Source organism: Rhodamnia argentea, chromosome 6 (genome assembly GCF_020921035.1).
Source record: "Rhodamnia argentea isolate NSW1041297 chromosome 6, ASM2092103v1, whole genome shotgun sequence".
NCBI lineage: Eukaryota > Viridiplantae > Streptophyta > Magnoliopsida > Myrtales > Myrtaceae > Rhodamnia > Rhodamnia argentea.
In genome coordinates, this window is record NC_063155.1 from 21,884,400 (window position 1) to 21,911,288 (window position 26,889).

Genomic DNA, 26,889 nt, shown 5'->3' on the forward strand with positions numbered 1-26,889 from the left:
TCAAATCGCGCCATCTTCATAGTCTCATTTTCTCTTGAAATTGTAAAAATAATAATAATCAAATCGCACCATCTTCATAGTCTCATTTTCTCTTGAAATTGTCGGAATTATTCGTAACAAGATATTGGCTGCAATTGAAAAGGTCTTATAAATAAAATTTCCATTCATCCTCGATTTAAGCATAGAGAGAAATCCACTCTATAATTCTTTTCATTAACTCTCATGAGAAAATGATCCCACAAACAACGGAATTTTATAGTACAAAATAACATAAAAACACTCATAAAAAAAAATATAACCTTCTACTCAAATTCTCATATAACCTTCTACTCAAATTATATATGAACGAAAACCACAGCCCTGGGGCTGTGGACAACACTGGCAATGGCAGAGAGACGTTGGATTTAGCAGCCATAGCTGCAAGCTTCAGGTCGGGCGGCCATGAACATGAGGACAGAGAAGGAAGAGAGAGTTGCTGGTGGAAAGACCGCCCCCATAAGTGACCACCACTCACCTTGTTCACGGCCTTTGCAGCCCCAAATCTGAATAATCGAACCTTGGTGATCGATCATGGTTCTTGGCTTACATGAATTTGAAAAGCCTCATCAACCAAATCACGTGCACACGCTCAAATCAACTATTGACGCACGGACAATTCCAAGGACATCGGCAAAATATGACCGCAGTCACTTTTCAAAAAGCAAAGGAACGGACTAGGATGAGGGAAAAGGCCAAAAAAAAAAAAAAACACATTCTGAATTTCGAGAGAATGTAGAGACACTGAGTGGCGACATTTTCCCTGAGAGATGTGCCATCAGATGCGCGGAGAGCAGTCATAATGTATGTCCTCTATATGGGTTCCTGGGAAAGTGTTCAAGTCCATACAATAATAACTGCCTCTCTCATGCATAGTAACAAAGTAGGGGGCCGGAAAAAAAAAAACCAAAACCTTTCTGGTTTTCAAAACATTCGCAAAGCATAGCTTTCGCATTTCACGGAGTTCCTAGAGCACCCATAATATTTATGCAGCAATTCTAATTGGCAGAGTGAACACGTTGGAATGGATATGATCACCTTCAGGAAAACAGAAGGGTCCGGGGAAAAGGCGCCAAAGAAATAGAGAGAAACATGAAATAGGTGTTACAAATTAATAAACAAACAACTTTCAAGGCATCTAACACTAAAGGAACTTGACGCAAGATACTCCCTCCATTGCTAGTAAGGGCGGTACCTTCGCCCTTGGCCACTATCATTATTATGCTTTCCCCGGCTTGAACTGCCGCCACTCTTGCTGCCACTCCCGCCACCGGGCCTGTTGCTACTTCTTTGATGCGAAGGTGGAGTAAGAGGCTGTGCTCCAGGCTGCTGCCTGAATATGTCCATGTCCAAATCAAACTCAGTACGCATACTAAAAAAGGTCAGAGCAATACAACCCAACAAAAATGCCTATTAAGAATAAGAATAACACGAGGCAATCGTTTAGTTGCAGCATGTAACTTATTATGAATGACGGAAATTATGCAGGCGCTCCTTAATTACGTAGAGAATCATGAAATGAACAAACAAATAACAAAAACACTTTGACCAAACATTTGCTGCATTCCGAAGACAAGTCATGGAGAATTATTACTTTCCTCATTTGGCCAAATGGAGAAAATAAGACTTAATCATTTGAAAGGCTCTCAATGTTAGTAATACTTCTCCATCATCCTCTAAAATTTCAGTTAAGTATCCACACTTCATCTATAGTCTAAACTGTCTTCCACTCAAAAACTTAAGGGTACACTACGTCAAATGTTTTCTCCTTTTTTCACGTGGAAGTTCATGTTCAGAAACCTCACAGCTTTAATTCAGCAACAAATTCACATCATCATAATTGCTGGACTAACCTTCAGCAAATAAGTTTCTTAAACTCCAACGATCAAATGAAAGCGATTACAGAACTGCATTATATCTCAAACTCATAATTGCTGGACAAATCTTCAGCAACTAAGTTTCTCAAACTCCAACGATCAAATCGCTTTAGCAAATAAGCTTCTCAAAACCCAATGATCAAATGAAAGATATTACACAGATGCATAATATCTCAGTCCCACGTTCACTTAAGAATCTCCACAGCGGACAAAATGTTCAGGTTAAAGGGTCCTCCCCACAAGGTAAACATGTCAAACAATACTCAGAAGGGATTCACGCAGCTGACTGACACTACTGATGCATTAGAAACAACAGCCTTTAGTTTTTCTTTGATATAAACCCCACAATAAAATACAGAGAAGAGGTGAATAAAAGACAGGCATTAAAGTCCCTCCTCCTCAAAAAACAACCTGTAAGCAATTTATCAGCTTATCGGCTGCAATATATATCAGTCTCAAAAAATGAAAGGAGGAGCCACAGACACAAACATCTAAAAGCCAGCACCTCCAATAAGTAGAAAAGTGTAGATGAGCTTACAAGACATATCCAACCCTTCCATCAGGCAAAAACATTGGCATCATTGCCATGCCAGCAGGACTTGGTCCTCTTCCATATATCATGGGCTGTATTGCAACAAGTAGAATTTCAACATCAATGAGATTAAAACACATAGTCGTCGGAGGAGGCAAGAGGGTATTCTAAAACTGCATGAGCCTTTCATTCGCCGATTCCTATATTACCATACATCACTCAAGATCATGACATGCACGCCTGATGCCCACAGAAACAAATTACAGCCTGTGGCTCATGATAAGTAAATTGAAGAGGATGGATGACCAGCAAGAAATATGCACGTATGATTACTCACAAGGAAAAAGGAAAATTTCTCTTTTTCGTACCTATACTTTCATGTTTTTTTTCTAATCAAGTCCATGTACATTCAATTTGTCTAATTAAGTCCTACTTTTACAAAGTTTTAATCAAGTCCCTCCTACACCAAGGATGACCGAATCCCACTGATGTAATGGCAGATGACGTCATAGTACAATGTAAAAATTACTTTTCCAATGTGGAGTGGGCATCCACATTGGTTGACTTTTATCCACATCAGACTCTGACAGCGTCTTAACTGGCCAAATTCGTCCACACATGTCCATGTGGGCATCCACTGTTTCACCGCATCATTTGACAGCCACTTTAGCTGAATTTGATCAGCTTTAGCGTCAAAGGAACTTGGTCAAAAAACTTGTGGAAGTAAAAGGACTAGAGTGGACAAATTAAAAGTATAGGGACTTGGTTAGAAAAAGCTTAAAAGTTCAGGGACGAAAATAAAGTTCTTCCGATCAAAATTAGAAAACATGCAAGTTAGGATTTCAAAACTCCAAAATAATATGGGAATCTATTCAGCTACTGCTGGTAGACTCTCTCGCACTTGAATTTTTGTGAGAGATTGCACAGGTGGGCTGTTTTGCAAGAGGTACTTAGACATCACTCGACAGCAAGCAAAATTTAATTTGATTATACACAAAATAATAATCTGGAAAACTGCCAGGCATTCAATTTTGAGAACGATAAAGACAAATAAATGGAGAAAGCAGAAAACCATGAAACTGAGAAAAAACAATAAGAACAACAAAGAAGCGACTGGTAAAACAAACTGGCCATAGGCACCTCTCTAACGAACAGCAGATGTAATAATTACTTCCAAGCAACAGCAATGTCACTATGAACGTACAAGTGTTAAAGCTGTGTACTACCATCCCATCATGACCAGCAGAAGATAACGCAAGTGCTTTGTAATAACATAGTATGGAAAAAAAGCCAGTAATAACCATCTACTTCAAAGAGACTTAATTAAACAGCTCAACCAAACTAGAAGATTTCTCACTTGTGCAAAGCCTGCTGCACCAAAGCCTGCTCCTAGAGCACCATAGGCACCCCCAGGTAGACCATATCCAACACGGAGCGGATAACTTGGAAGAAGGCCTGACTTCTGTGAAGATGACCCTGCAGCAGACTTCTGATCTACTTGTGGCTTTGCAAGAGAACACTCCAAAACTTGTCCTAGATTAAGTATGAAAGCAAATGCTAACTAGTCATTTAGCCAACAAAATCTCAAAGGGTATGCACAAGGAAGCAAAAGTTACCATCAAGTTCATATTTTTCTGTGTTCTTCAGCGCTTTCATGGCACTTGACCGCTCTGCAAAGTGCACAAAGCCAATCCTATTTTTCTCTTGTCCAGGTTTTGCTGGTGGCAGAACTATTTTGGTTATCTTTCCATGGTGCTCAAATAGCTTCTTTAATTGATCTTGTGTCACATTCTTGGGAAGGTTCTTTACATATACTGCCTTCACCTGCAAGAAATGAACTTTAAAATTAAACTTCAAATCGAATATTCCGCCAGCAATACTAAACCAATAATGTCCAGCACGAATGGAACATGATGTACTTTTAATTGTCTCATTTCAGATGATAGCTCTTTGACCGTCAAGCACCAGAAGCAGGTAAATACTAGCTTAGTTGCAACCCCAATGCCAAAGAAATAATACCTCTAACGCTTTTTTTCTAAAGGGAGTGCCAATCCTTTACCATAGTGTGTCCAAATTATCTATTCTTAGACTTTAAAACAAAAGACCTCCAACTCATCCCCTAGTCATCCATCGATAGTTTCCAATAAGCAAACCCTCAGTACTAAGTAATTGATTCTTTGCTATGTTCTCTTTACCTTGTAGCCAATAAGACCGAAAAAGTTGCTCAGCGTGACCATGCATCTCATCAAGACTAATAATCAGGGGAATGATGAGATGCCATAAGGTCAGAAGTGCTATTGGCATCAACTGGAGCCAAAGTTTATCATTTCTCTCACTCTCCCTCTCCCATTCTATGTACGAGGCACTCACCCTTCAAGAGCAAATCGACAATATGAATGACATATGGAGAAATAGGCAGATAGTGGGGATGCACAACTCGTAGACAAGTCAGCACTGTGATCCACATAAATAACAAAAGCAACTTAGGCTTCAATTATCAAATCTATCCACATGACGGTGGGCAATTGACTGTTCAGATCCGGTCTCATTCATTGCTAAAACTCATTTTCATTTGGTCTTACTAGCTCCACCAATACATGCCTACTGAAGTAACAAAAACACGTGACTCACGAGTCACTAGGTAGTCCCAGAGCTCAAGAAGATCAAGGCAATATGATCAAATTTACCTGGACAGCTATGTATCCAACCCCCACCGAAAAAAACAAAAGAAAAGAAAGTCACCTCCCTCCCTCCCTCCCTCCCTCCCTATCTCTCTCTCTTTCTCATTTACTTGAGCAGCAGCTGACGATCTTTCTTTCCCAGCTGGTATAAAACAGTGATGCGTGTAGGACACTCTAAAAGTACTAAAAAATTAAAAAACAAGCATCAAATGTCTCGATCTCGACATAATCAGAAACTAGATGGATTAGATCGGTATCCCAGCAAACCTGAGAAGAAGCAGAAGAATCAGAATTTTTAGGATCTGCCCAGCTAACAGTAGGAGCATTTTTGTCCAGCTTAAACTTTGGATTCATCATCTTCAGTCTAGAATATTCAGCGCACGCATGGTTGTAATAATCAATAAAAGCAAAGCCACGATTATTGCTAGTATTCTTCAAATCCTGCCAAGGAGAAAAGCACATGAAATTAAAACTAGATTGTAAAGTTCCATATAGGACGAGGGGGATAAAATTCCACATGCAGCAAATGTGGTACAAGCAGAACTTGGGAGGCACTAAATTCTATGACGTCATACTGAAAAACCAGATCTCACTAACCTTCACCAACTCTATACCAGTCACACCAGGTCCAATCTGGGTCACAACTTTCCTCAGATCATCATCTCCCCAGCTCCTAGGAACGTTACCGATAAATAATCGATGCTTTGCTTGCGACGTCGAACATTTTATTTTCTTACCCTGAGTAAAATATGAACAAAGTTGTATTTGAGTGGTCTTGAACGTTCTTGCAATGAGAACAAGGAAAAGGAATGAAAAGAAGAGTTTACCATACTATTTCATAACTATTCATTTCAATTTCCTTGTCAGGCAATTTGGTTTTCGGAATTATCCCTACTGTTTGCTTTTGACAAGATAGGGATTATATAACATGGCCATATTGTCTTAGTACCTTAAAATCAGACTCATTCAGCTCCTCAATGGCTTTGGATGCCAATTCCACATTTCTAAAAGTAACGAAAGCAAATCCCTTGTTTTCTGCAGAATCTTTGGCTTTCATAATCCGGACCTACAGCCACAGACAAAGGTGTAAGTCTCCATCGTCCTCAAAGAGGAAGGAGAGAGGATATGTTGTAAATAGCCATGGCGTTCATGTCCTATTCAACAGAGGGAAAAAAAAAACCAGTGAGGTTTACCTCAATAACTTCTCCAATGGACTCGCAGAAAGATCTCAGATCCTCCTCTGAAGCATCATGAGGTATGCCGCCGATGTACACTTCAGAACCATGAGGAGGAAGGGCAAGAAGTTCAGCATGTTTTTTCTTCTCTTCCTGATCCACAACCATTGTATCATTGCCCTCAAGTGTTTTATGGACATCAGTCCCGTCGGCATTATCATCATTATCCTCCTCAACCTCCTCCTCCTCCTCCTCCTCCTCCTCCTCCTCCTCCTCCTCCTCTTCTTCTTCTTCCACTTCCACCTCCTCCTCTTCTGCCTCTTCTTCTATCTCTTCCACTTCCTCCTCTTCTTCTACTTCCTCATACTCAACCTCTTCATCCATTTCCTCCTCGGGATCATTCTCTTCTTCAAGGTCAACCCTCTCATCAGATTCAATGGGCTTTTCCGGCTCAATTGGCTTAGTAGCTGATGATGCATTTGCCTTTGCCCTTGGCATAGTAGGTATCTAACTAGAAAAGCTTGCAAGGAAACTGTGGAGAAGGCAAAGGGGCCAGAAGAATCCATGGGAAGAAGAATATAAATAACGAAAAGAGGAAAAGCAATAAAGGTGATAAGGAAGATCAGAAGAGCATCAAACTCAATTGAGCCAGTGTTATGAGATATGAGAGGGAGTGTTGCCATGTGAAAGAGTTATTATTGGAGATCATGCTAACATAAGTAGGACTCAGTAGAGTCAGACAAAACTGATGTTTGAATGACAAAATGGATAGTAAAGGTTGGTGCAATTTCAAGAAATGAATCTTGAACAGAACGAGAATGCTGCAAGAAAAGGTGATGACAAGTTTAGGTGTTCCCATCATACTCATTCGAGGGGCAAGCATAAACCCCATAACAAAACTAAGAATCAAAGATTCAGACGAGTTCAGAAGTTTGTAAGGAGACAGCCATGGTGCTTGAAGGTAATAAAAGATTATGAGATAATGTTAATGAGATAATCTGTCCATGATTCTATTTCGAGCCACTCAGATAAAAGGAAGTGACTGTTCCAACAACTAGGAGATTCAAGCCAGAACAACTGTCCAATCTCACACAAATAATACCAGTTCCAAAATAAACGTACCAATCTGAGCACCTTCCTGCAATAAATTGATAAGGACTAAGATGGGTGTGTATACAATATGCCAAAGTTACTATTAGATAGAATTTCAATGTTTGAAAAAAGACCTATCATATTCTTCGAGATATCAGTACTTCTTGTTCGCGACATTATTGCGGGATGGGGAAAGGAAAATAATCACAGTAATTGCATACAAAGGCCACATGATTTCAAGCAGAGATTCAAATATTAGAGTTTAGGCAATTCCTGAAATTGGCCATCGAGTGCTATAATCTAAGAACAAAACCCTGAAGATAAATGACAATCCAGTCCTTGGCATTGGAAAGGCAGGAGTCTCATCATACAATTGGTCCTACCTGGTGGTATGATTAATAACCAAACCAATAAATGTAAAACCATACAGCCCCAAATGCAAATCATGATTTCTTTGGAAGCCAATTTCGTAAATATAGCCTTGTTATGCAAGTTCAGCTAATTACAAAAATACAGCAGGACTATCTGCCAGATTCTCGTGTTTTAACAAGTCCACGAGAGTGGAAATATAAGATAATGGACATGCATAAAACTCATAAATTTGGCATCACTTTTCTTCACTCTTGTAGAATGGTCGATTTCTAATAGAATCTTAACAATTCAACAATTAAGTGAAACCATGAGAAAGAAGAACTATGCAAGGTTTCCAAAAGAAGAAGAACCTAGATTGCGCACAAGCTCCCCGAGATAAGTGACCAGTGGCCTCGCCAACCCACTTTTATCGATGATACCCAACATACAATGTGCAAAAATTTACATATTGCAAGTGAAGAAACAAATTATCCACGTTCAGACAGACCCACAGCAATCCAATGGAATGAAAATGAGGAAGAGAAGTGAGCTTGGAGTAACTTATCCAACTTTTTTGCTTTAGGTAATCTATAAGGTCTCCATTCTTGATCCATGGGCAATGAGTTTCGATGTATTGGAGGTATTCATATAAAGGATTCCAATTGATGAACCATTGAAAGACATGCACCGCTGGATGCGATGGGATGAGTAGTTTCTGTTTCTCTTTGTGATGATAAATGACCTACTTAACCCAGTGGTTAGCTTTTTGTCGCACGGCCGAGATTACGGTGTTTATTGTCATCAAACATCAAGCATTTGGTTTCCTTGTAGGGGCAAAGATGCTCAGGGGATCTATCGTGACAAAAAAAAAAAAATTGAAAAAAAAAAAGACCTCACATTTCCCTGATGATAAAACCTCAAATTAAACCGACCAAACGCCACTGTCGAGGGAAACGAGTTTTTCCACCATAAAACGATCCTCTTCCAAGACCTAACAGTTAGGGCCAAGCATGATTCCAACAAATCCGCACAGAGAAATCCCCAATACTCCGACTCACACGCGAAATCAACTTCAGTTTTTTCGCGCCGCCGAGTTGCATTTTCCTGATCCACGAATCGCAAAGCGAACCACGAGCGCCCACTCACGGAGAAAACAACGCCATCTTATGCATGCGATTCAGACTTGACAACATCTTGCGGGGGGGAGAGAGAGAGAGAGAGAGTACGTACCGTAGAGGCAAGCTGAGGGAGATTAGGGTTCGGGGTAGGCGAACGCGAGTGGAAGCTGAAGTTCGACCCTGACCCTCTTCAAGTTCGAGACAACGAGCATCGACTCCTCTCTCTCTCTCTCTCTCTCTCTCTCGTTTTCCGTCCCAAATAGATGGAGATTATGACTGCGATTTTTATTTTTTCGGTCGAAATGATGCCTACTATTTCAGACGGTGCTTTTTATCCTTTCGTATCTTTAACGTTAAATGGTGTGCGTACTTCAGGAAAATCTCAAAATTTGGATAATACTTTCCAAAAATAAAATAAATAAATTGTATAGCCTAAAAAAAAAAAATAAAAAAATATTTCCATCCTTGGCAAAAAATAAGTCGACATAAATGCTATCAATGATAAAAATATTTTTCATCGAATTAATTTTTTCTGAATGATATATAACCCATCGTTCTTGGAAATTTATTTTTTTAATTATAAAATTTTCATAAAGAAGACGCACGTGAGTACTATTTTTTCTTGACAAGTTCATGAGTGAGTTGTGAGTTTGATTTTTCCAGTTAAAGGTGTTTGTAATAAATGCTTTTGTAATTAATCTGCGTGCCAAGGGAGCACGAAGAGATGTTCGTAAAAAAAAAAAAAAAAATCTCAGTTTGTAATTAACTTGTGCATGCGCAATTAATTGACTGCACGAGTGTTTATGCAATTTTATCTCTATTTTCCCAAAGTGATATAGAATTCCAGCAACCTCGTACTTTGAAAGCTTGAAATAAACGCACAAATAAAGACCGGGATAGAAAACCTTTTTATTGGAATATGCAGATGCTCATGCTGTAGCTCTCCATCCGAAGCTCACTCGCTTTTATGGCTTGCTTACAGTGCTTCGCGAGTATTCTAATAGTAACTAAAGTTTTACTATTCCACAAAATATTATATCTTACGGCTATTTTTTTTTACGAGACAAGCTCGGCATTCAATGGAGAGTAAATTTTTCTAATTGCCCCCATTGAATGAGCCAATAGCCATTAAGGGCTTGTTTGGTAACGATCCTAATTCTTTGACTCTATTTTCTATAACAGAAAATGATAAACTTGTTTGATAACGTAAATGAAACTTCGCGACGAGAGCTTCTCTTTTCTCTGCGAAAGAGTTTACTCCCTATTGAATGATAAATAGGATACCCAAAGATAGTCCATAGTAAATCGCATCGATTTGCTTTTATCTTCCATCTTCTTGACATCCATTGTAAATCAAGACTATCATTTGAAAAATATTAACAACCAAATCTAGAACCTTACATCCTTCATGCTCGAATCTTCAACGATCAATTTTATATTATTTTAACATATTCATGCTCTTGCAACCTTTCATTTCTTAGTATTCGTGCTTTCAATTGTTGTATGTTTCAAACTATTTACTTTCCCATCCAAGATTACGGCCTCGATGATTGATTCAATCCACAACATTTTTACAAAAGATCTCTGCTTTTTCACATAACAATATGAAAATGAACACGTTAAAAAATGTAGCATGTCATGCCTTCTTTCTAGTAAATCTTTGGTATAGTGTTTGGAACCTTCAAATAGTTTTTTTCGGCTTGCTTTTTACTCGAAATTCACTTCAAATTTTCTTAGTGAAATAATTAATTGCAAGAGCTTTTATTCCAGCATTGTGATTTATCAATAATTCATTGCAATCATGATCTTTAAGATTCGGGTTTTTATAATTGTGCAAAGCCTAGGTTACGAAGAAATGTAGCTCGAGCTTTAAAAAAGTATCCAAGAAAACAAACTCGAAAAACTGTATACGACAAGAAATTACAAAATGACCCCAAATAAATTTGCTCAAGAATAAGAAAACCGTGTATATTCATCTAGATAAAAATATCCACTTATTTCATCTCCTAATACATATTTGTATTAGATAATGGTCTAATTTCGGTTGAACCACACACGTGAATTGAAAGCGAGTAATTGTCTATTTCTGAGCTTTGTTAAGAAATATTTTAAGGGATTCAATTTGAAATCACACTAACAAATTAATGCAATTGCTCTTCTTTTTTGTTTAATTTATTGCATTGTCGTTTGTGTGGTCATTTCATCTGATAATTTATCTAAATGCAGTACTCGCATTTGGAAATGATATTGATTTCTTTTTTTTTTTTGTGGTAAAAAAAATGATATTGATTTCGAAAAAATGAAAAATTCGAGAAGAGGGGAAACTTTCCCAGTCTGGACGGCGCGTCGCACAATTTTGGTGACCGCCCGATGTTCCCGACAGGAGAAACAGGCTCCAGCTGAGGTGGAAATGCCACGTCATCAATAGATGACGTGGCATCACATCACGGGTTAGCCCTATGTGGAATGCCCACTCGGACGAAGACTGCTAACCTGCGCCGAGTCTCCCTCGTCCCTCCGGCGATCCCAATTTTCTCATTCCAATTTTCTCGAGAAGCAGACGCTCACAGACGCGAAGGAAAAAGCAAAGAAAGCGATGGCAGTGAGAGCCGCCGTCTCGAGATTTCCGATCGATCCAGACGTGCAGGAAGACTCCGGCTTGCCATGGGGGATCACGGTCACTCCCTTCGCTTCCAAGGACGAGAACGGCAAACCGCCGGCGTACGGATCGGACGGCCACCTGCTTCCCCGGTGCGAGAATTGCTGGGCGTACTTCAACACCTACTGCGAGCTCGACCAGTGGGCGTGGACCTGCTCGCTCTGCGGCACTCTCAACGGCCTCTCCTCGGAGTGCATCGAGAAGTACTCGCGCTCGCAATCCTGTCCGGAGATGGCGTCTTCGTTCATAGATCTCGAACTCCCTGGTGAGACTCAGCTAGTAGAGTTTGAGGTTCCCTGCTCTGTGTGGTGAGTTTCTCTGATTGAAGTGTTGATTGTTGTTAGTTTTGGTGTTATTGTTGCAGTGGAAGGATCGGAGGAGCCTACGGAAGCGCGGCCCGTCTATGTCGCTGCTGTTGATTTGTCGTGTGAGTTTTACTTTGTCTTAAGGAAATGTGTTTTGTGAATGTCCTGTGCTCCATTCTGAATTGCTCAATTCTGCGTTAAGTGGTTGAGATGTGGAAAATTGCCGCAACTGCAGCCGCAGACTGCTGCAAATGTTGACGTTTAACTTGCTTCACTGAGGGAGTGAGAGTTCGAACCAAAATGCCAAGTTTAGAGTTCTTTATATTTACTAGAAAAGAATAATTACCAAAGTGAAGACAGTAGAGTTTGTTAATTTCTGCTGCTGGAGGTCTCGGAAGAGCCATCTAGATGGAACTGGTTGTGGCAAACTCCTTCCTTTAATCTGGCCTTTCTTGGTTACGTGCTTAAGTGAAATGTGTTTGCTCCTTCAAAGCCTGGTTGTTGTGGGAGAGTTCTTGTCAGCATCATGAATGATTCCAACTACTAACCTCAACTTAAGTGATGAACATGAGCCAGGCGCAAGAAGTGAGGATGACGTGGGATCTTGTTATGGATGGGAATGAATTTGTTTAGGAGATGTGTTCAGCTGCAGAGTTTGTCTGCTCCTCTGGTGTTATCTGGTGGTTTTGATGGTCAAAGTTTAACATGGAGGCTGAGGGAAATGTTCTGAGAAACTTGTTTTAAAAATGTCTCTGGTCCGGAGAGGAAATACTAATGTATTTTGAATAGAGATTTGGCATGGTGTAACCTGAGAATTTTTTAGTTTAAACGGAGTAATTATGAAGAATCTTTGTCTTGTGATAATTAAGAGAGTCATATGTCAAAATGCCCAACACTCAATTTCTTTCACATGTTTTCTGTAATATAGTCATAAAAAGAGAATTATAATTAATGAGAACATTCTTTTTTTTTTTCCGTTTGAAAATTTCCAACAAGCAGCGAGAAAGTACCATCACAGATGATTTTGTAAGGGAAGAAGGAACAGGTTCAAGTTCCTGTCTCGAACTAGTCTGTGCTTGAGGAATTCGTCGAAGAATAGCTCAAATGGGTCCAGGTGTTGATCAAGGCCTGTAGCTGCTATCTGGGTTTTTTCACAATTAATCTGACGATTCAAAAGCTTGGATGGATTTATGTGTTTGACAACAATAATATATCATCTTGCCAGAGTCTTCACCACCTACATGAGAAAAACAAATTTGTTCTGTTTAAGGAGAAATGCCATGAGCCTTCTACGCGAACATCTATTTGAGTTCCTCAACTCAGGCGCTATTTCTAAAAGACTTGTTAACTACCACTTGCCGGAAAGACCCTTACATTGCGCAAAAAAAAAAAAAAAAAAGTCATTCACATCTTTGGTTTTGTTCAATAGAATGCTGGTGATAAACACATTAGTAAAGTACATGGAGCTCACCACTTACTGATGCAAAATATACTAGGTGCCAAATCTGACCTTGGCTGGCGTATCTTGGAAGCACAAGCTTAGTAATAAATATAATGTAGTCTTAGAAGCTGTGGATGACAGTAGCCACTGCTTTCGGGCTGCAGTAACTTAGCACTTGAAGTTTACTAAAATTTAAAGGAGGATTCTTTGTTATGGACGAGTATGCATCTGAGAAGCTTTAGCTTTTGTTGTTGACATAATTTAGGACACTTTGTGCTCAGAGGTAGGTAATGATACATTTGATTTTATCTGCTGTGTTTTGGCTGAAGCCAGGTTTCTGTCAGAATTAGTCACTACTTGTGACAAGCCCCTTTATCAACCTTTTTTAGTTTATAGGTGTGCTGCTTCTCTCTCCCTTTAAATCTTCAGAGAAAAACAAATAGGTAGTTTGGCTTTAAAAGATCATTACTTCTACTTGGAGCTACTTGTTTTTGGATATATCATTGTTAAAAGGAAGTGCTAATTTTTGTCTCACTCTTTTTGGTTTGCAGCCTCGGAAGAATTTTTGGAACTTACAAAGAGCGCACTACTAGCAGCCCTGGAAGGTAGTGTGTGCCTGGTCCAAAATAAATCTTGATTTTGAAAACTTCCTTATCCTGCCAAAGTTGTCATTGTGGGGAAACTAATTTTTCATTGTCTGCTGCAGCTCTTGGGCCAGGTTCGTTGTTTGGGCTTGCTACGTTCAGCCATAAGATCGGATTGTATGATGTCCAAGGGCCTGTACCAGTTGTGAAAAATGTTTTCATTCCTCCTGATTCTGAAGACAGACTCCCCTTGGAGCTTGAAGATGTCATGCCATTGCTACAGTTTCTAGCACCTGTATGCCACTTGTGAAATTAGAGATTTCTTCCTTTGGTTTCTTAGCATTGTTAAGTGATGACTAGGTCAAATTTACAGTGATGCAAGTCTTGTGGTTATAGGTGGAAACCTGTAAGGATCGTATTGCATCTGCTCTTGAAACACTCAGACCAACTACTTCATGGGAAAGGAGTACAGCAGCCGGTCAAGGACTTGATGGTGTTTTGATGGGTGGAAGAGGATTTGGGGTGGCAATGGAATCTCTTTTCAACTACCTAGGGTCAGAATATGGAAGTACCTTTGCCTTAGGTATGTGCTATATCTCCATCGCTTGAGGCTAGGGGTGGTAGAGGAACTCGAATACCTAAATCCTCATCAGAGAGACTCGATCAAAATGTAACGAAGGAAGAAAAATGAATATGTGAGGCTGACATTAGTGGAGGGGTTAGAGAATGAGTTGCAAACTGTATCTTTATGCCATCTGCATGCTGAGAGAGGCCTTTGCCATTCTATGTTCCAGCTCCAATCATCTTCCTCAACAGTAAGACATGCATTCTAATGCCAGTAAGACAATGGCATCTTCATGGGCAATGAATAACTGAGTGACTGATTGCATACAAAGTCTGAGCTCCTTATCTCCCAGACAAATGCAAAATATCCCTATTCCACTCTAATGCTTACAACTGTCCAAATTTATCTTTGTTGTAATCATTTTCGGGAATTCCCTCAGGTTATAAGACATATACTCTTATGCCAATAAGATCAAGAGTACTTCATGGGGCAATAGATAATCCCATTGACAACTCATACACTGCGTTCACAGCTCCTTAAAATCACAGACAAATGGAAATTTATATACCACTAGGGGTGTGAACTGACCGGACCGGCCCGGACCAACCCGGACGCCGCCGGCGGTTGGTCCGGTCCTTGAGGTGGATGGTCCGGTCCCGGTCCCAATAAATGGGACGGTGCCGGCGGTCCGGTCCTCGGGTTTCTTGTATTGGGACGGGCCGCCCGGCCGGACCGCCAATAATATATAATTATTTATATATAAATATATACAATTGAAAAAATTGAAAACAAAACATATAAAGTCCAGCATTTTTTCCAACCTTGCCGGCCGCACTCTCCTCCTCAAGACTCTCTTTTAGTCTTATTTTCCATCTTGTTTTTGGTATCTTTTCTCTTTTTGTTTTATATGTAATGGCTGGATTTGTTATTGAATTAACATTTTGGTCAAGTTTATCATAAAATCATAGCGAGTTGTTTTTACCTGGCATAGTTTATTAAGTTGACTAGATTTTAATAGTTTTCTTCTATCACCGGACCGACGCCGACATGCCACCCCTATATACCACCCCTTTTCTCCAAAATAGCTCTTATCTTTCTTATCAGCATTTGTGAGCATCTATCTTGGTTTATTTTTGTGACTCCATGAGTGCAGAAATTTATCTCAAGGGTACCCATGTGATTAACTAATGACGTGCTTTCATCTTTCCCTCTTATTCAATGATATGTTTATTAAAATCTCTATTTAGGATTCACTTGATAAAGTGGGGGATTGTCGCTTTAATGTCTTTGATGAGGGGAACTGCATAACCATCTTTAAGCACATGTTCCGACTTCCCTTTGCTTCTTAGAATGATCTCTTTCTCTCTCTCAAAACTGCAGCGAGGGTATTTGCCTTTCTATCTGGTCCTCCTGATTATGGAGCTGGGCAGCTGGATACGAGGAGGTATGGGGAGCAATACGCCAGCAGAGGAGAGGATGCTGATCGGGCTTTATTACCTGAGCAGACCCCATTTTATAAGGAACTGGTAAATTTTTTGTGCTCTCTCATTTTTTCTCGTTCAATCATTTCTCTTGTCTTCATGTTTATCGAAACAGTATGAGCTTTAACATTACTTCTATAGGCAGCTGTCGCTGTTCAAGCAGGTGTTTGTGTTGACATATTTGCTGTGACCAACGAATATACGGATCTGGCATCCCTAAAGTTTCTTAGTATTGAAAGTGGGGGCTCATTGTTCTTGTATACAAGTACAGAGGATTCAACTCTTCCTCAGGACATGTGAGTATCAGATGTTGGAAAGTATTTCTGATTTATAAACTTCATTGTGGCGGGGTAAGATTAACCTTGTAATAGAATTAAATGCCCTGAAACTGAACACCTAAAAATTCGTACTTAAGTTTCTTCCTTGATTAAACTCTTTCATGTCAATTGCCGGTAAAATTGGTTTAGTGACCTGATCTTACCTTTTCCTGAGAGCTAATGTAGAATGCAGACACTTAAGTTTATCACTCGTGTGTCGTGGCCTTCATGGGAGCTGAATCCCAATTTATTTTCTGCTACACAGTAGTTTTTGATAAACCAATCCTTTATCAGGTACCGGATGTTGATCAGGCCATATGCTTTTGGTTGTATAATGCGATTGAGAACATCTTCAGAATTTAGACAAGGCCACTCAGTGAGTGATTGTATTATGCTGTCTGAAAAAATTTAATTCGAATTTTTTGCTGTCTCCTTACAATGGGTGCCATATTATGTGGCAGTATGGTCATTTCTCTCTGGATCCGCAATATGAAAACGTGCAGCGCATAATTTGTTGTGATTCCTATGCCACATTTGCTTATGACTTTGAATTTGCAAATACTGTTGGCTTTTCCAGGTTTGTCTAATCTCCATATTGGGGTTGTCATCTCTCTTTAGTTTCTGATGGAAATCATCCTTTCTTTACCCTTTTATTTGTTTTTCTTACTAATGCAGAGATGAATGTGTGCCAAAATAGACCTCTAATATAATATTCCTCTAGAACTCGTTAACTTGACATATGCATAAATCTACTTTGGACATCTTCCAGACTTCACTTTGTTTGTTCGTTTTCTTCAGATGCGCTATCACGTGTCTGAACTGTATAGTTGTTTTTATTTTAGCTTGCTAAGCTATTGTGTTATTAATTGAGAGTGTGATTTTAGCTGTTCAGGTCTTGGTCTTTCAACTGGAACAGTATTTTACTTATCATGAACTACTTTGATGATTATCATAAGGAATATGGATCTAACAAAAGAAAAAGGAACCTCTTCTTTACCGGAAAAGAAATATTATACAAACATGGGGTCACTCATAGTTCCTTTGAAGTGGTTCAGTCTGTGAGACATGATGTTGTCATTTTTGTCAGACAGTTCTTTGTTTTACTAGTAAAAGGCGTTATATGCCAGTGAATTTCCAGGAATTACTTTGTATGTCTAATTGAGTAATAAGTGCCACTAATCAAAATATGGTAGATGCATGGAGCTTTTATGAGCTTTTCGTTTAGAAAAGTTCAAACCTGCTCCTCCAGTTTATTCACTTTCTTCAGCTTTCTTCTTCAGTAGATTCTGGTCTTTTTTTTTTTTTGTCTTTTATGTTTCTCCTAATTTTATGCTTGTTAGAATAATTCTCCTTTATGGTGGAATGATTTTTTCTAATTTGAGTGGTTTCCTTCCAGTATCCATTGTTATTTATAACGAATCCCTGCTATTTTGTTGATATGGAGATTGTCTAATTGAATGGCATTATCAAATCCAGACATACATCTGAGCCTCCGGTCTTACAGATTGCTTTTCGTTACACTGTCGTAGTACCACCACAGGAGCTCGCAGATTCATCGAAGGGTTCAGGTAATAGGTATGGCCAATCCTTTGCGATTGTTCACTTTTAAGGTTCATTAAATTTGACAAAGCTAAGAGGAACAACATCGCCTTTAAAGTCTCATCACCTTTCGAGAAGCAACTTTATTGTTGACGTGGAACATCTACTTGTGTACTGTTTAATTGTGCCCTCGGGAGCATATATATAAGTGGTAGTTAGCCACATTGAGCAATTCTTCTTATGGAGTTTATTTAGAGACTGCTACTGTGAATTTAGTGTTCTGTATCTATGGGCGTCCTACATTTTCATGGTACCAATTTTGTGAGAGATCTCTTGATGGTTTGATGATAACTTTGCATTCCCCAGTTTGGTTTGCATACCATAGTCTGCTAGAAACATATCCTCTATGGAATTTGTGGTTTTTTTTCTTTCTTTCTAGGTTAATCTCTTTTTCCATCCCAACGCTGTTCTCTGAAGTAGAAGAATACATTCTTTCACATGTGAGCCCTGCCAGAATACTCCATGAAACACGTGTTTTTGTTGTAATTGAGATTTTCTTTTGACATTATATTGTCAGTTGCAAGAGTAATTATGTACAGAAAGACGTAGATGTAGGACTTTTCAGAGAGAGAAGTTGGGGGGCTCATTGGTATTGCCATATTTCTTGACTGTTTTCCTTGAGTCATGAATATTCTGTTGCTTTGAACATATTTTTAAGTTAATGAAGTATAGTTTGCATTGGTCGTGAAACCCTTCTAGAACTTTCATTACCTTCTAACTGTGACCTATTTCATGGGACTGCAAATGTTCTTGACATTTCATTCCACTCGTTTATCTACAGGTCCAGTTACTCCCTCAAACGTCGCCTAAGAATACGAACTTTGCAATACACTGCTGCTCAGAATATGAATGAAGTCTATGACAGTGTTGATCCTGAAGTGGTTCTATCTTTACTTGTTCACAAGGTGATTGCCATCTCTCTATTGAAGGATGTTGCATGTTTGTGTGGTTCAAATGAAACAAATGACCTCTTGGACAGAGATATCTAAGTGTTTTTTAATGCATTACCATTCTAGCCCTTATATTGTAGGACCGTCCTTCAGAATGATTGCAGTTAGTCAGAGAGACATTGGTCTAGGTTATTTTACACATTAATTGAAAAAGTTAAGGCCTTCAAGTTGTCAACCAGAGAATTTCGTGATGAATTTTCCTTTTCCCCTTGCACTCAAAATGTGAAACCGGAGATGCTCCAATAAGACCTATTCTCCATTAAATAATGGCTTTCTTGTTTTTTGACATATTATCATCTAAATAATGTCTTGGTAGGATTTTAGCATTTTCTTCAACCCATCTCAAGGGTTGCATCCGGTCATTAGTGATGAGAATGTAGGGGTTTCCTCATGTGGAGATGCCATTACATGAACTTCCATTTTTTCCTGCACGAGTTATTCGCTGACTATGGATGATAAATTTGACTGAGATTCTAAGAACATTGGGGACTGATTTAGAAAGCCTTAATTCCCGACGTTGAAACTGTGTTAGTCGTTTGTTGTGTATGCCATGCTTGACAAGGAGTCTCCCTTTTGCCTTTTTCCACTCTAACTTTGTTGATGTTTGAACTTGTTGAAAGACACAAATATTATATTTATATTTGTAGGAAGCTGATTATCAGCTTCCTAAAACTTTACAGTTTTAATGTTAGTCACTACTTACAAATACAATCAAATCGCAGGTTATAATAGCATCTTTGGAGCAAGGAGTTCGGGAGGGAAGGATGCTTCTTCATGATTGGCTCGTGATCCTCACAGCTCAGTATAATGATGCTTACAGGCTCATTCAGCCCAAGAATGGGAGTTCGGTAAACGCTCAGGTTGACGTCGCATTCTCACAATGCCCACAATTGCAAACGTTACCGCATCTCATTTTTGCTCTGCTTCGGAATCCTCTTCTCCGCTTCCACGAGGAAGGTGTCCACCCGGACTACCGGATCTATTTGCAATGCCTCTTCAGGTAATTGGTGCTTTGATACTGATAAAAATCGTCTAAAAAAATTTGCAAACCACTTATGTTGAAGACTATGAAGAGTAGCACGTGTGAAGGCCATTTAAGTAACGCGCGTAGGCCGTTTTATCCAGTGTAGAAACTTATGCACAGATATTGAATTTAAACTAGCATAGTAGTGCTTTCATTTTAATATGGAAGATTATGAGCTATTTTGGTTTTGGCTTGTACTTTCATAGAAATGGCACTGTGCTGTGGGTGTTAAATTATGTGTATCATGTCTGGGTTTCTGAAAGTAGTTAACCTGCATCGATCCTAATTTAATTGGATGCGCCAAGTGGGATGCTTGTCAGTTGATAAAACAAGATGAATATGTCACTGTTAGTTCCTCAGTGGGATAGACCAAATTGTCTGCTGCTCTTTATCGACTTTCTATGTAAGTTGTTCAGAAAAATTATTATTTGCACTTAGATCTTGGAGGATTATCTTCCTTGCAGACCGCTTCAAATCTCCTATACTTGCTCCTTTATATATGTATATTTTTTTATCAAATACAATGATACTTAGTATGCAGAAGTTACGATATTTTGCTGTACAGTCATCAGAAACTAATGAAGTCGATATCTTTTGATTTTGTGTTACAGTGCTCTGGAGCCAAGTTCCCTTCACCGTGCTGTCTATCCTAGACTAATATCCTATTCTACGCCGGACAAGCAAGCATATCCGCGCCACTCATTGAGTCGCGCGGCCCTAATTACCAGCGGCAGTCCAATATTTTTCCTTGACGCATTTACTACTCTTATCGTGTTCTATTCTTCGACGGCAGATCCTTCACTTCCTTTTCCTCCACCGCATGATTGTGAGTTTCTTCCTTTCATTTTCTTTCGTGATCATAGTAGACCAATAATTTGTCTGATTTCGTTTGCTGCTTAAACTTTTCGCCTCAGGCTTATTACGGACTACAATCAACAAATTGAAGCAAGACAGAAGCATAACTCCCAAACTCATCTTTATCAGGGGAGGGCAGGAAGATGCGTCGGCTTTCGAGAACTATCTCATTGAGGAGCAGGACGTTGATGGAAGTGGGCTCACTAGCAACATGGGTTTTGTTTCCTTCCTCGAGGACATCACTCAGGGCGTGTTAGAGTACCTGAAGTAAAAAATGCAGCAGTCGAGGGACCTCCAGAGTTTTGCAACTACAGAATGCTGATGTGTATCTTTTTCTCCAAACAAGCGGCCATAGATCGGACAGCAAACGAGAATTCAAAATTCTGGCTAAAGGGGCTTTGAGACGTGATACAGATCACCATCGAGAGAGTCGATTAGTCACATCGGGGTGTGCTCGACTGTTTCTTCAGACGGTGCTCTTTGTGCAGTAACACCAAGTAGGAGAGGAATCTCGGCGGTTTTCAGAAACGCAGTTTTGGGATACTAGCTGCTCGTTTTCTCATCACAAGGGAATAGTCACAAGTCGGTCATCCATTTGAGTTGAAGGTTTTTTAGAACGCTCGTGCCCGTGAGATCTCATTGATTTGAACTAAGAGTTAGGGAGATAATTACAGGGACGCAGTATCATTTATTCACAGAGAAGAGTCTGGTGGTGTTTATTCATGGCATTTTAAACTGTCTTTAACCGCGATAAAATAAGAATTGATCAATCAAGATTGTGAACTTTGATCTTTTATTGAATGCGATGGCTCTACATTGTGTTTGGAACGAGGCATCCGCCTTTTTTGGTGGCTGCGCCTCGACGTGGATTTTGCATAGGGTGCGTTTGTTTAACGGAGAGTGAATGACATGGAAATATTTTTCTTATTTGAAATAATTAGTTAATGAAAAAAATGCTCATTACGATAATAATTTATATTTAAATATTTTTCTAGACTATGATAATTTTTTTCCTTCATTTATTTTCATGTGACGATAAAAGCGATCATTTTTAAATAATTTTCTTAAATAATTTATTTTTCGTAAAATAAATAGAATCTTAAAAATTAAGAAATTTGATTTTTTTTGTCGGAATAAAGAAATTTAACTTCACATAGAATAATTGCTGATGTGACATCATGCGGTGCTTTTAAGACTTGGTGATAAAGACAAGATCATAGTCAATTTTCAATCGAACTTTGGAATTAAATTTTATCAGGAAAAAAAATTGAACAAAGAATTTAAAAAATGTAAATAAAATGAAAATAAAAATGAATCAGTGAAATGTTGCTTGATCTTCACTGTTAACTCGAGTATAGAGTAGATTTTTTGAAGGTTCATAGTAGGAGATTATGATCCAACTACTTTGATACAACAATCTATTAGTTAGTGTCCTTAGACATCGGATTTTACCATAATTTTTCTAATCAATTGAATTCCGGATTGAGAAAGACTCCATTTTTATGTGGAAAGACTCGTACCAATAATTATGATTTTACATATAGACAATTCCTCAATTTCTTATTCACTGGCAACAAAATATTTTACACCTTCGTTCCTCATTCATTCAAATCGAAGGAAGCTTCGTCAATAAGGGATAGGGATGGTGCATTGGCTTGATTGGTGGCTGGTATATAACACAAAATTTCTCTACCGATTTCTTTCGGCCAAGCTAGAATGTATATTATGATATCTTCCAATCGAGACAATCCATCGCCACATGAAAAGAGCCCCCGCCCAATTTGAATTGGAAATCTTCCAAGGCTTGGAATAATAATAATAATAATAATAATAAAATAATAATATTGTCTCGCGAAATAGCGTGTTTAGGAATTAAGCAAGGAATAAATCCTTCCAAAAAAAAAAGGAAAAGTAATTTAACAAATGAAAAAGAAAAGGCGCGGAATAAGTCCTTTGCTTCGGTCGGACGCCGAGGGAGGGCCTTCTTCCACTTTTCCTCCCAACTGATCGGCCCAATCCAACTCTCCCCAAGCCCAGCCACGGCGATTACAGAGAGTCTCCGCTCTCCGGCCTCCACAGAGTTCGCTTCCGACGCCTCTCGTCTCGTCTCTCGGTTCTCCCTCGGTCGCAGAAAGAGCACAAGCAGCCTTCTGGACGCTCCCGCATCTTCCCGGTAAGCCACGGTCCGATTTGTACGTAAAGCGCTATGCGGTGGCGCGCGTCTCGTGTATTTACGATCTCGGAGTGGTTTCTTCTGTGTCCCGTTCGGTAGAGTTTTACAACGGTGGAGTTTTGGATGTCGGCGTTCTGTGCGCCCCGGAATTAGCCTGTCGGCTTCTGTGCGGAGTTCTGTCCAATGCATGGGGTTTTTCTAGGGTTTCGGTGGCTTTGCATGAGCTATGTCAGCTGAATATCCGCGAAATAGATGTTTCAAATCGATTGACGTGGTCGGGATTGTGGCGTGTTCGCATAGAGCTTGGTCTTGGTTGATGAATCGTGTTTAAGTTCGCTCAGATTTTTCATTAGACTGTGCAGGTCGAGAAATCCGCTATGTTTTTGTTTGACCGAGCATCTGCTTCGTAAATGTTTCTCGATTTCTCCAACGAGTTGTTTCCAATCTGTTTTTGTTATCCCTTCCTGGCAATGCCAAAATGATGTGCTCTCTTTGTTCCGTCGGATTTTTCTTGGATTTTGACAATCACATTCGTTAGGAACTTGTTCCTTCATCCTGATGGCAACGAGGATTGCTGCAAGATACGTTTCTCGTAGGCTGTCGAGCAGCGGCAAGATCCTCAGCGAGGAGGAAAAAGCTGCGGAAAATGTCTACATCAAGGTAACTATAGAGGCCCTATGTTGTGTTTGTCATGTTATACATGGAATGTAGAAGAGGAATATCATAACTTAGATATTCGATAGTAAGCTGAAATTGGAATGCCTAATCATGGTGTCTGACATTATCTGTAGTTGCATGTGTAACTCTAATTATTTTGTGATTTACATCATCTGTGCCCATGCGAGTGGTGTAGTTTTGGTAGGTGCCTTTTGTTTTTGGCTGGTTATCTTGGTGGAGTACTTAGTACATCTGGACTGATCTTCTAGTTCTTTTGTCATTTTGTTTTTGTTTTTTTTTTTTTTTTTTTTTGGAAGAGAGAGAGAGAGAGGATTATAAACAGCTTTCGTGTAGTATCATGCTTGCATGGTTCTCATATACATGGACTTGCCCCAACCAAATATGCGTGTAGTGATTTGAAATGAAAGAGGAAAAAAGAAGTTTGTGGAACTCTTACACTTGATGCTTCCTGAGGGAAATCGTTCTTCGTGCAAACCATTTCTCTCCAAGCACTGGCTCTTAGAGAATTGCCCTTTTATGCTAGTGTCGGGCCCTAGGTAGCATGGTTTATGGGTTCTGAGCAGAACTTGTTGCCCTTGTTCTTATGAGGTGCTCAGATTCCATAAGTTGACCACCGTCGATGAGGTGAGTGAAGCTGTGACCCCCTTGTTTACATTTTGAATTTCTGAATCGGCTTGTCAGAGTGAACAGAGAATTATCTTTCTCAGTTCGGTTCTGGATACATTAGTAAATGCGAGTTTCCCTTGTGTTCTTTATTCCCTTTGGAGTCGGTAGAGCAAGAGCTTAAATAGAATCCACATTGGTTTATGTTTGACCAGCGTTTTGTCACGCAAACTGATGCTGATTCGCTTCCTCCACTGACCTCTAGTGTTTCCAGCATCTAGTTTTGAATTGGATACCATGTCCTCTCCATCTTCCCGTCTTGATTTTCATTGCTGTCTCTTTTGCTAAACCTCTAATGTACTGAATTCTTTTGTGAAATTGTCTCCGCAGAAAATGGAGCAAGAGAAGCTAGAGAAGGCTGCACGCAAGGTATTGGATTTTGACTTTTGAGTTTCAAATGTGCAACTTTCCTTGGTAATCAAAGAGTTCTACCGTGTAGATTTGCTTTTCTTTTGTGTTCATCTTAGCCGATGGATAATCATATTTAATCCGATCGGTGCTTTCTATCGGTGCTTTCTTTGGGTAAGTTGACAATACTTAGAGATGCATTTATCAGAGCGCCCAGATTCAAGCACAGATTCTAGCACTCGAGTACTTATCATCGTTGTTCTGTACTTGGTGGAGGTCGGTAAGGGGTGATTATGCCTTTGCTTGTGTGCTCTTGCTATTAGGGAACTTGTGAGGTTCATTCAGGAGTGGCTCCGAGCAGTTCTGCTATGTTCTTCCATCTGAGTAGATTTGCCGTACTATCATACACATTGGTCATATCACCCATTTGGATAGCAATGATCTTTTTTAGGTTTGTTTTTCGAAAAATGAATAATTTGAAAAAAATTTCCTAAAAATGATAGCTCCTATCGCATGATGGAAAAATGTTTTTATTCTTGTTACCTTACTTTGAGCGTATTCTTGTTGCCTTAATTTGCACATGTATTCTTGTTTTGCCATTTAAAGCACAAACTTAACGTCACCCCCCCATTCTCTCGTTCTACTTCAACCATGATCAACTCTTGTGCTTAGGGCCCAAAACCGGAAGAAACGTCTGGGGGATCAGTTACCGATGCCAAAGCAAGCGCTTCCTCGGCATCTGGTTCCTCGTCCGAGAAAGCGTCAACCGACAAGGACAGGAACTATGCAGTCTTAGCTGGTACCGTAACAGCCCTCGCCGCACTGGGGTGGTATCTCAAAGGCCGTTCCAAGAAGCCGGAAGAAGTCCAAGACTGAACCATGACTCCCACCTGCCATCGGTGGGGTCGACATTCGCTGTGCAACCCCCAACCGCCGGACTGGGGCAGTTATAATAAATACTAGAAAGAAGTTTCCATTTTTCTTCGCACAGATCCCATTTTCCTCTCATCTCAGGTCTGGCTATAGCTTTCTAGCTGACTCGACTCTTTTCCCTGTATGTGCATACAATCACGAGGCTGATGAACAACATTTGGTGGGTTCGTGTTCGAGTATCGTTTGGCTGACTGAAATTTTATCGGCAACTGGCGATCTGGTGATCGGGCGGTGTTAATGAGGTGATTCTGGTTCCGATGTGATTTCATACCTAGTACATAATAGTCTTGTCGCGATCGGCTCTTTCGAGGGTTGAGCCGCCTCGATTCGAGGAGTAGAATGCGGCGGCCCTTTGAAGGGTTAGCGACTATATCGTGTTGCGCTCTCTTCCACGCCGTATCCATCTTTGATCCTAAGGATTGGAAAACCACCGTCCTTTTGTTTCCAATTCAATCGTGATTAAGGACCACCAATCTATCCCAGTACATACGGAACTTCAATTATTTTAGACCGCTCAAACATGTCAAGTGTAATCAACATTGCGCTGAGTCACGCAATGATGCTTAGCCAAAAAAGAAAAAGAGCGACAGTGTGAACCGACGAACTACTGAGTTCCGCACCGCAATCTCAATTCTCTCTCAGCTTCTTAGCGATGGCGATTATTGCTCCGACCACCGCCACGACCGCCACGGAGAATACGATCGTTGATCTCAAGCTCTCTGGCGCCGAGTCTCTACACCTCCTCCCTTTGCTCTCCTCCTTCCCCGCTTCCTTCCACTTTTCATCCCCTTCTTCCTGCTCGTGTCGCCACTAGTTAATTTAGAGCTCGTCGCCGGAATTTATCAAACCAAAAAGGGAAAAACCAGCTAAAAAATTGAGGATGACGATGGGGCTCCATTGCAATGGCCTTACCTTGAGCTGCTTAGACGTGACGTACTCCGGCGGCTCCAAGACCGGTCCCGCCACTTCGTCGGCTTCCGGCGCCGGAAACGCCTCGCCGAGGCGCTCGTAGGTCGAGTCGATGTCCTCGGCGCTTGACATGGGTTCGCGCGCGTTTTCTCCGAGACGGGTTCGATCGAATCGCCAGAAAGCTCAAGAACAGACGAGAGCGAGCAAAGAAAGGAATGAGCAGGAGAGAAGGCGCGTGATGATTCGAGGAAGTGGGATCGTCATCACCTGGCAATGCTGCTGAGTCGACACGTGGCGACTACGTGTCCAGCTTCGAAGGTGAGCATGCCGGGACTCAAGTTGTGACGTTGACATTAGGAGAATTTGCTCTGTACTCCATTACAGAGGAAAAGAGAGATTAATAATTCGAAGAAAAGGAACGCGTTACTTAAAAGCTTGACAATTTTTAAAAAGAGTTGGTAAAATTGATGCGTTACTAAGAAATTCAGATAAATGTTTGTAAATGATAACAAAAGTTAGCAATTTAAAGAAAAAAGTGAACAT

At 40.0% G+C, this 26,889-nt stretch overlaps 3 protein-coding genes and 1 long non-coding RNA gene across 6 annotated transcripts; 2 read left to right on the forward strand and 2 right to left on the reverse strand.

Annotated features, from left to right (window-relative positions):
• Positions 1-1,038: 1,038 nt before the first annotated feature.
• Positions 1,039-9,134, reverse strand: LOC115734544 (heterogeneous nuclear ribonucleoprotein Q). Of its 2 annotated transcripts, XM_030665396.2 has the most exons (10): positions 8,975-9,134; positions 7,424-7,439; positions 6,320-6,833; positions 6,076-6,192; positions 5,724-5,864; positions 5,394-5,567; positions 4,062-4,269; positions 3,803-3,978; positions 2,452-2,537; positions 1,039-1,369 (listed from the first exon to the last, which is right to left on the reverse strand). In XM_030665396.2, the coding sequence occupies exons 3-10, from the start codon at positions 6,797-6,799 to the stop codon at positions 1,216-1,218; spliced, it is 1,536 nt and encodes a 511-aa protein (XP_030521256.1). In that variant the 5' UTR covers positions 6,800-6,833; positions 7,424-7,439; positions 8,975-9,134; the 3' UTR covers positions 1,039-1,215. The 2 variants fall into 2 exon arrangements, with proteins under 2 accessions (XP_030521256.1, XP_030521257.1); XM_030665397.2 differs by lacking the exon at positions 7,424-7,439.
• Positions 9,135-11,383: 2,249 nt separating this feature from the next.
• On the forward strand, positions 11,384-21,435 carry LOC115734332 (protein transport protein Sec24-like At3g07100). Of its 2 annotated transcripts, none has more exons than XM_030665067.2 (14): positions 11,384-11,786; positions 11,886-11,948; positions 13,819-13,872; positions 13,974-14,146; positions 14,248-14,434; positions 15,797-15,942; positions 16,039-16,193; positions 16,509-16,590; positions 16,676-16,791; positions 17,691-17,789; positions 18,595-18,718; positions 19,486-19,763; positions 20,399-20,613; positions 20,702-21,435. In XM_030665067.2, the coding sequence occupies exons 1-14, from the start codon at positions 11,459-11,461 to the stop codon at positions 20,911-20,913; spliced, it is 2,232 nt and encodes a 743-aa protein (XP_030520927.1). In that variant the 5' UTR covers positions 11,384-11,458; the 3' UTR covers positions 20,914-21,435. The 2 variants fall into 2 exon arrangements, with proteins under 2 accessions (XP_030520927.1, XP_048136464.1); XM_048280507.1 differs by having other exon boundaries at positions 16,676-16,786; positions 17,686-17,789.
• A 1,214-nt stretch (positions 21,436-22,649) lies between these two features.
• Positions 22,650-25,651, forward strand: LOC115734333 (uncharacterized protein At2g27730, mitochondrial). The gene is made up of 4 exons (XM_030665068.2): positions 22,650-22,815; positions 23,354-23,475; positions 24,487-24,525; positions 25,177-25,651. The coding sequence occupies exons 2-4, from the start codon at positions 23,374-23,376 to the stop codon at positions 25,378-25,380; spliced, it is 345 nt and encodes a 114-aa protein (XP_030520928.1). The 5' UTR covers positions 22,650-22,815; positions 23,354-23,373; the 3' UTR covers positions 25,381-25,651.
• Positions 25,487-26,679, reverse strand: LOC125315601. Its single transcript, XR_007198810.1, has 2 exons — positions 26,350-26,679; positions 25,487-26,235 (listed from the first exon to the last, which is right to left on the reverse strand). It is a non-coding gene; the product is annotated as an uncharacterized LOC125315601 (long non-coding RNA).
• Between the last annotated feature and the right edge of the window lie 210 nt (positions 26,680-26,889).